Raw genomic sequence first — 9,879 nt, 5'->3', positions numbered from 1 at the left:
TACGATGTCGAATCCGACCAGTTGACAGTGGCCTGCACTGTACTGATAGCGCGCTATCGGTCGCATAGCTAGCTATGGACTGGTTACCGCATTTTCATTATGTCTTCTAAATTGGCCCCTGCGCGGAGAGGCGGGAACCAGTCGTCTCCACGTGATTATAGTAACCGTGCGTGACATCGAATTGCGAAGTAGTTATATCGCGAAGCGAATTTATAATAACGGAGGTTTCTTTTGAAAAAAAGCTAATGTAAGTAAGAAAACAAATAAATACAAGCATTTTTTGATGCAAAAGGGTTGTTGAGAGGTATTTTGTGAAGACAGAAAAGACAGATTTTTTTTTTTTTTTTTTTTTTTTTTTTGAATTGCCGATAAAAAATTTAGGGTCGCAGCCTAAAAATAGGGTTGGTCGGGTAACCGGAAGCAGAACTATTCTTTTTTTTTGGCCTAACTCCCTATGTGTGCAAAATCGTATTGAATTTGGAGGATTCAGGACTGTTAGGGCTATAGATTATTTCTAATTTATGTTTTGTGTTTTTTCTATATCACTGATAGCAGACCTGATTGAGTTAGAAGCACCGTCATTGCTCCATACAAGTTCCTGTGCCTGTCCAGTTCCTGTAGTGATGTACATGTAGCAGCGTTCCCAGCCCGTGACTCTGTTCAGGTTTGGTGCATGTAACTCGGCCCTACCCCTGTAAACTTTCCTTGCTTCAAGGCAGGTAAGTCTAGTTTGGAATTGTTGTGGAAAAGGTAAAGTTTTAATTGAAACTTTATAAGCTTTCCCAGTCAAAACCATGGAAAATCATCACTATTTACATTTCAGTGACATCACTTTTGGCAGTGTTCGGGTAAACAGCCTCATCTTCGGACTGGCACAAAGTGGTCGAACAATACACATAAATGCAAGCGGCAACAATGTGAGTGCCGATGGCACCCATTGTTTCAAATAGGAAGAAAACGGATCAGCGTAGAAACGTAAGCTAAACAAAACTGAACCAGAGAATGTGGAAATTACCTGTAGCTATTGATTATGTGAAACCTACATTACAAATATGTGCACATGTATATGTTCATGTTCACATACAGGCATACTTGGAATGCAAAAAATTACATGTAAGAGCACATTGCAAGTTAGCTTACATTGATAAAAATAGCATACATGCACAAAAAGGATGTGAACAAAAAGGCTAAACACACAAAATGTTAAATTTATGCTCTACAAAACTTCTAGAAATCAAATCGATTCCCAATGCCGCAGGAGAATATGAGTTGGAACTGGAACCCTCTGTGGATCAGATTTAAGCTGCCAACTGGTGAATACTGTTCAAGTGGCTTCCTCTCTTTCAAGCAAATAGATACAGTTCCTGGCTTTGGGAAAGAAAAATCGCCTTGAGGGTTAAAAATTCTCCAATTTCTCCTGTCACCAAGTAAGCAGTTTGAATCTGTAGGCGATTTAAGTGAAATGCCCAAATTGTTCCCTTTGATGCCAAATGAAGTTAAGTCTGCAAAGAGATTCCGTGGAATTGGCAGTTCGATATTGACAACACTTTTAATTTTTCGTTGTCCGTGGAGCAACTTCTTTACTGATGTTTTTAGCTGCTCAAGAAATAGGCTTCTGTGTTCCTCAGAATATTCAATGAAGCAATCTGGCACATCTATGATATCACCTGCTTCACGCCATTCATCATAGAAAGATGAACTCCTCTCCACGAATGCAGCATATGACAATCATCAAGAGAGGAACTGGAATATAAAATATCTCCTCATTGTAGAATCCCTTCACTTCTCAAAAATAAATCAGATTCAAGCATTTTTATTTTATTTGGGTTTGATTTGGTTGACTATGAAAGAAAATGACTAACTCGTGTTTCATGACATGCATGAGGACGGAAGTGTGAGTAGCATCGAGGAGTTCCCAGTATAACAAACGTGTTCGTGCCTCATATACCAGAAAGCCAGTGGAACCAGACTACTAAGATTTGCATACATGTACATGTATTAATGAGGTCATCCTTCAGATGAAAGGAGCTTGACAATTGGATTGAAAAAAGCCCATTCTTTCTCTGGACCAATCAAAACCATTCTTATATCCCTGAAAAGAGAATTGTCAATTGTCACACTCCACTTGCCTGCAATGCAAAACCGTATTATGGTACTAGGCAAAAGGGTGGCTTTGTCGGACATATTCACTGGTACATGTATGTAACAACCGTCATGTTTTGTGGACCACTCCTATTCACACTAGTCCAAGGCGGATCTGACACTTTATCACATCGGTTTAATACTTGCACCAGTGAGGATAGGCCTAAATTATATTGTGTGGTATTTTTCTTGTTTCATATGACGTTGGGCACTCCGATTGAATGGGAGTCGACGTCATAGCTGGAGGCGGCAAGTTCTCAACCATGTAGAGGTTGTGGAGGAAGATGAGTGCGGAATGAGAGTGTGAGTTGAAGGGAGTGGGGTGACATTGACATCCCATGGGTGCTCTTCCCAAGGATCACCTTGTGCACAATCTGCAAATAATGAGTCAGGGGCAGCCTAGCCCCATAAATGTGGCCTATTTACTGGACTGCCTCCGTAAACATTAGGCCACACATCCACATGTACAAAAAATCGTGTCGACGGAGCCAAATTTTGATTTTCACATTTAGGCTTAGTTTGTAGGTTTTTTTTGCTTTAGAAGCATACTCACCCTCTTTACAGGCTAATCAGAAAGTGCTGCCTTTTTCAGATGTCTAATTTTTGTGAAATTTCATGTTGAAATTTTGATACGCAAACGTGTAAAAATGAATCTGGAAATTTCACGAAAAATATACATCTGAAAAAGGCAGCACTTTCTGATTAGCCTATAAAGAGGGTGAGTATGCTTCTAAAGCAAAAAAAACCTACAAACTAAGCCTAAATGTGAAAATCAAAATTTGGCTCCGTCGACACGATTTTTGTACATGTGGATGTGTGGCCTATGTTTACGGAGGCAGTCCAGTAAATAGGCCACATTTATGGGGCTAGGGGCAGCCATGTGACCTCATACCGGATACTCTACATCCTTGGCCCTAGGCTTCTTGCTACAATGCCTCTTGCTACTCTTCAACAACCCCAAGTTACTATCTTCTCCTGGTGGCATCCCAACAGTTTGGGAAATACACGGACAGAATTCGTCTGGAAACAAAGTAACAGAATAACGTGTTCCCTTTGAACCTCCAACAATAAATACCCTACATTCAGGAATGCAAGTTATCCTGTGGTTATCGAGCAGCATTTTGGCCATGCTCAACTGGCCCCGTCTTCCTTCAGAAGCAGCAACACGTACTGTACCTTCGGATTGACTTAGCTAATTTACTACATGGTCAACAAACGAACTTGGGCCAGCTAGCATGAATTGCAAATGTATGTCATCCAAGTAGGTTGGACATTTCTTGTGATTAATCTTTAAACGATAGTCACCTGGATTGCAGTAACCCTGAAGGAGCTCATTAAGGTAGAAATTGGAAAGGTAATACATGCCTAGAACCATGCTATCCATGGGCATCTCCTTTCTTGTTTCGTAACAGCTTTGAAACTTTTACTGCTGTTTGTACCCTGCATCCGGCTTGTACATGTGTCCCCAGTGCTTTAGAAATCCATCTGCCTGAAGATGTAATGACACGCCCACCTTTTGATCTTGACCTGCCCAAGTAACGAATTGTATTCATGTTTGCTCTTACAATTCCAGAGCCCCATAACATTCTTTCTGTATACTTGACGGTCTCCACTTCCTCCCCCCCCCCCCCCCCATGGGCAGTGACCCACCGTTTTACATCACCAAACAGGTGGTTTCAACAAAATATGTGACCTGTCACCACAAAATGAGAGTAAAGTCGGAAAATTTCAAAAGTTAGATTTTGGTATTTCTGAAATCTATAGATCAAGAGCTTTCCAATGGTATATAACACTTGGGGGTACTGCGCTCACTAACAAAGTTAGAGCCTAAGAAAGTCGTGGAGTCTACACACATTATAGGAAATATTTTTTGAGAAAACAGACTTTAAAGGGAATATACAACATTTGCAAACATCGAAAAATAAAACTACCAAGTTTTTGCGAAATACCTTAATAGGATGTTGGTAAATGACAGTCTAAAGCATCCTGTAAAATTATGGCACCTGGTATACTGTCATTTTCAAGAAAAGTGGTATTTTTGTATCAATTTCCAACGCTGATCGGCCGATCAGCGTTGGAAACAACTGGCTTTTTTTTCAAATACTGGCCCCAATTGACCATTGCACTTGTTTGCAATCGATTACAAACCTATGAACGGGTACGAGCCAGCTAGATTGGTTCCCTGACCTTACAATTCCCCAATGTATGTAAACTGCTCTGTTTCTTCTTATATGGAGTCAGGGGACCAGACTACAGGAAAATGATCGTTTTTCTTGGTTTTTATAGCATTTTCGAACCCAAAACCTCCAAAAAGTCAGTGTAACTATATTTGCTTTATATTTCCAACCCCTCAATTCCATCCATTTCTGAAAATTACAGCAAAAGCAAATGATGTATATTCCCTTTAAAGTCGTGTATAAGAACACCACACAAAATAATGCAACACATAGAAAGGTAGGTTCTGTTTCCTTAGCAACAACCATGTTCTGATTAATATTTTTACTTCAAATTTGCAGGACATACACACAATGACATTAGCATGTACATGCATTATTAATTGTAATGAATATAAGGGTCTCATTTGCATAATTTGCATAATATTTGCATAATTTAGCAGACGTTTTGAATACTGTTGAAATAATGTAAACTGGCTTAGAATTTCAAAATTCATTGCTTTTACATACGAATAGTAAATCATTTTGATACATGAATTAATCAAGCATTGATAATGTAGAACAAACGTAATTAAACATCTTAAAGGAGCAGTCTTTTCACAGAATTTACTTTTTTTATGAATTGTAAGCAGTTCAGCTGAGCAGTTATAAATAGTTAACCGTCCATGTTTGAATTATCTCTTTGCAAAAGAACAGTTTATAAGCAATTAAGTTAATTTTGTAATATCAAAGCAAACAAACATGGTATCTCACACAGACAAGATAGCACTTGTTCCATTTGTCCGATTTTGTTGCTTTGAGCATCAAGGTTAAAGGGGCAGTTATAGAATGTAAAGGTGCTCAACAAAGCAAACTTTCTTCATACACTGGACATCAATTATTGGAACTCCATGTCCTTCGTCATGTTTCGCTACGTACTATAAAACAACACACTTTAACTAAAAATCAATTAAGAAAACCTTAAAGAGGCAGTATTTGTTATACATGTATTTACAACTCTTCTTAAACTGACAAAACTTTCTTGGATTTTACGCTACAATGTACATGTATATATTCATTTCAGCAAATCGGAAATGATATGATTCAATGTAATGTCGTTTTCTTTTATTCCTTTACAACTTAATAAATTAAAACAAAAGTTATAGTGACGCCCAAATCGCAATCTCAAATCCTCTATCAATGAGATTTTGTAAAAAAGTACAACTTGTGTGTGCACAGTTAAATCAAGGGTATAATCAAGGGTTTGTTAACTTAAATCTTCAACGTCTACGTTTTGGTGGGGCAATTTCACTCTCATCAGTTGCGCTAGAACTAGAATCTTCATCACTAGATTCTTCATGGCTATCTTCAAGTTGCGACTCTGCATCTTCAACATCAGGGAGGGCTGGGGCAGCTGGTGGTGGTGGGCAAGTGATATCACACATCTGAGGGGTGCAGTACTCACGTATGCTTTGAAACAGGTACTCCGAACGCTTCGCAGACAGACCTGGGGGAGCAGTTGGCTCAGGTAGATTCTTGGCAGGCATGATACTGGGACTGCGTAAAAGCTGAACTCTTGTCTCTGGGGAGTCAGCTTATGCTTTCACGAAGGCTGCACCGGGATCGTCTTTGCTGAACCTTTGATAAAAAAGGAAAGAAATTACAAATTGAATATTGAGGGCACACAGAATGGTTTGTATGATGCTGGTGGAGATCCAAGGAGTGGCGGGTGACAGGTTATGCAAAAACAACTAGATGCATAAACCATACTTTAGAGACAACAATCGATAATGTTTTACCTCATGTGGTGGTAGCCTTTGATGCCTGGTAGAATTCGGAAGAAGGGTTTCAGGAATGCCTGCCAGTCATACAAGGACACGGAACTGGTACCATTCTCAGTGCCAACAAGCTGTGGAATATTCACACCACTCCTTGTACTGGTGCGAACAACCTCTTCAAGATCCCCCAGGCAGCTGACTACGCACTTTCGGTATCTCTGCTTAAGCAGGCCAAAACACCAGTCCGGTGAAAACTTTGTGTGGCCGGCGATGAGGAAGTTCACTGCTACGTTATCATGAAAACCATGAAGTGTTCGCCAGACAAAGTACCACATTACAAAATTGTTCTTGTTCTGCCCCGAGCAATTGTCGCAGTGGAGTTCAACATTCTCCTCACCCAGGCCATAGTGAAGAAAAAAATGGTGTAAATAACTCAAGACCGCATTAGATCCTTTAGATGACGACATACCCTCATCCACTAGGTAATTTACCTGTTCAGGGATTCCTTCACAGCAAACTCCAAATATGCCGCACTTGCGAGGGCAAAGAAAATACATGGGGCCCGGCTGGTTTGGATTGTGAGGGTAATGGACTTGCTGAGCAAAGTCGAAACTATAGTGAGCTGTCCCCCGTCGAGAAGCTGGCTGATGAAGACCAAGGTGTTCCTCTCCGACAGCTTGCTTACAATCTGCAACCATGGATCGGTAGAGATCACGCTCCATGTTTACAACCCGTAGATGTTCTTCCTGGCGTCTCAGCTGTGCGAGCTTTTCTCCATCCAGCTGGTTGGCGCTCTGGTAAACAAGACTGTTATTGCGTTGGCATACCCAGCATAGATCTGTCTTTGGTCTGGTGGTCAACACAAAGGGACAGTACTGGCTCCACAGCTTTGTGAATGTCACTTGCTTTACGATGCAAAAATCTGGATCACCTGGCATCAGAAATGAAAAAAAAAATACATTGAAAAATTAATAACATTTTCAAGAAACAAAGAAACTGTGTTTTGTGGTCATTTTTTTTAACTCTGTAGTAAAAAAGATAAAGCTCAAGGTACATAATGTACTGCTGTCAATAAAAGATGGAATTTGTTGGAGTGTTTACATCACATATATTTTTTAAAGTTCAAGGCCTTCTTACATCTTTGTCCTCGGTAAATTTATCTACAACACATCATAACATGGGATTAGACTGGCGTACGAATTAAAAACAATAAAAATACCAAAACGTATGTGGAACCTCTGTGTTTTGGGGTAAGCAGAGGAGTATAGGGGTTTGTACATCCATAATTTGAACGATTGATTTTTTTTTACTAATAAAAGTACCTGAAAGTCTCCGTGTAGAGTTCATATCCCCCATGTAAGTCTGATATTTCCTCCATACTGATGATTTCGTCTCAGATGAAGGAAGTAAGCGCACCCTTGGGTCCTGGCACTTCACCCCACTGACACGACCAGGTATCACCAATGCATGCTCCTCGGCATAGGAGCTGATGAACTGGACCACCCGCTCGATGTCCTTTACCGTCAGAGCCCTTGTATTAAACTTCCTTCCTCCTGATGTGATCTTATGGGGGGCAGCTCCTTCATGTTTATAGTGCTTGGCAAGACTCGTGAGCAGATTGTTAGAAACGCTGAAATATAATTCAAGAAAAAGTGTCGGAAAACGTTATTTACGCTGGCTAGTTGGGGGATCCAGCTCCAGCTCCACTGGTGAATCTTCCATGTCACGAGCAAGTGAACTGGATATTTCAAGCTAGGTTCAATTAAAACAAATAATAAACAACAACTTACTTGTGCATGAACTGGAAAACTTCACGACAGACCTTCACTCCTTCAACAAATTACTCGGTTCTCGATCGCTGTCGGACTTTCTGTCGGGGACGTTTCTTGCAATTTGTAGTTTGACTGTTGTTCAGTGTCGTACTCAACTTGCCAAGTAGGAACATCTTCTTCTCGGACTTGGTGAGTGTCGCATCACTCATTTGGCGACGAAGTTTGATGATGAATCCACTGTCAAACTTTTGCAGACATTGATGGTTGCGGCATCTGCACTTGTTGAAGTTCCTCACTTTCTCCAGCTCCTCCTCAGCATCAGGGGAAACCCAATCATCCATTCCTATGTTAGGGACATTAACAAATTTATGAGGGCGCTGTTCGTTTGGAAATTCGTTCATTTAATGACACGGTTTCTAAGGAAATTGTGATTTTCTCTCCGTTTGGCTCATTGATAATGTTTCTTTTAAATCAAAATATCACTCGAATTTTTTTAAAATCACGATTGCAATCTGCCTTTTAAGTTTTATTCATTAAACTAAGCTAGTTGAGTAAAGACAAAGATGTTTGTGTGTGCAAAATAAGTACACTTTCCTCTGCATTAAATGTACACAATTCAGGGAAAACAAAAAATTTAAATTAGAATTAAAATTTGTCTGACTTTCTCTTTAACCTTACAAAAAGTGAAAAACAACATATTAAAATAGTAGATTTTTTGTTGTTGAAAAATCCATTACTTAGCCCCCTACCTATATCCTGAATGATGTTGGCCGCAACATTTTCAACAACGATTGGTTCAAGATCATCGTTGTCATCAACATCCATGGGTTCTTCTGCGTTGTCCATTTCATTTTCCCCGTCAGAAGCAGACTCTTTCCAGCGGCCGCCGGCATCGGAATCAGAATCTGACGACTCGCGATCGCTCGCACTGACACTGTCGTGACTGTCCGAAGCATCACCGTGGTTATCGCTGGAAAAGAACTCCGTAAAAAGCTCTCCAAGTGCATCGTATTCAGCGGCATTGAGGCCCAAAATACGAGAATCGTTGAGTGCAATCTTGATTCGGTCTTCGTCGGACATTTTATTATTTCATAATATTGAAATCCTCACAAAATCAAACGAAAGAATTGACACATAAACGCTGCCATTTTCATGCATGCGCCATGTACATGTACAATGTACATTGATTGTATGTGTACGTACGTGTACGTGTACGGAGCTAGCTCGGACAACACTCGAGCGCATGCGCAGAAGATCATGTGGTAGCATTAAACCAATCACAGTCCTTAAAACGACAAGCGTTGGCAACAAGGGCTGTTTGTTTACATCGATGACAACCGAATAAACTCTCTTGTATTTTATTTATGAATGAAAGGTCAAGGGTTACCTTACTGAAAATAAAAAGGCCACGTCACCAGCTTTCGGACGATACCAAAATCAAGTGGGTACGTATAAGCAATCACGCGATAGGAGGGTGACAATGTTACAAAATCAGGCGGCTTTGCGTCTTTGTCTCCGACATTGTTTCAAGATTTCTGACCAGACACGAACAATGCCATCGTCAAAATTGGTCTAAAAATGATGTTTGTAAATGTCTAATTGCGCCAAAAAATTGGATTTAGATAGAACGGGGTTTACACTTTCCAAATATTACAAAACCCAAAAATTGACCACCCCTTCAATTTTGGACTTTGAACCGTCCTAATAGGAAACAGCAGAGTGCGACTTTACGTTCATTTCGTCGTGACAGGTCACATATGTTGGTTGCAGGTAGTTCTGGATGACAGACGTGGGTTTGGGAAAGCGTGATAGACGTAACAGACTAAAAATATGCAGGGTATTAAACTTAATCATTTCCCAGCTTGGGCTTCCCTCTTCCAGGAGAGTGCCAGTCTAGTCCAACGTCCCACTCGTACAGTTGAGGAACTGTGTCCATTTGATTTCTTGCTTGTTGTACTGTCGGTTTAAAAATTATTGGAAAAAATAGTATCACTTTGCACAATGTTATATCCTTGCAAATATATAGTCTGTTAC

At 40.2% G+C, this 9,879-nt stretch overlaps 2 protein-coding genes across 2 annotated transcripts; both read right to left on the bottom strand.

Annotated features, from left to right (window-relative positions):
- Window positions 1-6,216: 6,216 nt before the first annotated feature.
- On the bottom strand, window positions 6,217-7,795 carry LOC119727794 (the record flags this gene model as incomplete). Its single annotated transcript, XM_038199859.1, has 3 exons — window positions 7,747-7,795; window positions 7,396-7,653; window positions 6,217-7,004 (listed from the first exon to the last, which is right to left on the bottom strand). Coding segments are annotated over exons 1-3 (1,095 nt in total), but the record flags the coding sequence as incomplete, so codon positions are not given.
- On the bottom strand, window positions 7,595-9,562 carry LOC119727622. Its single transcript, XM_038199578.1, has 3 exons — window positions 8,595-9,562; window positions 7,864-8,188; window positions 7,595-7,703 (listed from the first exon to the last, which is right to left on the bottom strand). Exons 1-2 carry the CDS (start codon window positions 8,923-8,925, stop codon window positions 7,914-7,916), a joined length of 606 nt encoding a protein of 201 aa, XP_038055506.1. The 5' UTR covers window positions 8,926-9,562; the 3' UTR covers window positions 7,595-7,703; window positions 7,864-7,913.
- Window positions 9,563-9,879: the final 317 nt, after the last annotated feature.

This window comes from Patiria miniata, unplaced genomic scaffold, assembly GCF_015706575.1.
Source record: "Patiria miniata isolate m_02_andy unplaced genomic scaffold, ASM1570657v1 HiC_scaffold_20, whole genome shotgun sequence".
In the NCBI taxonomy this organism is placed as follows: domain Eukaryota; kingdom Metazoa; phylum Echinodermata; class Asteroidea; order Valvatida; family Asterinidae; genus Patiria; species Patiria miniata.
This window is presented reverse-complemented; position numbering and strand designations above follow the sequence as displayed.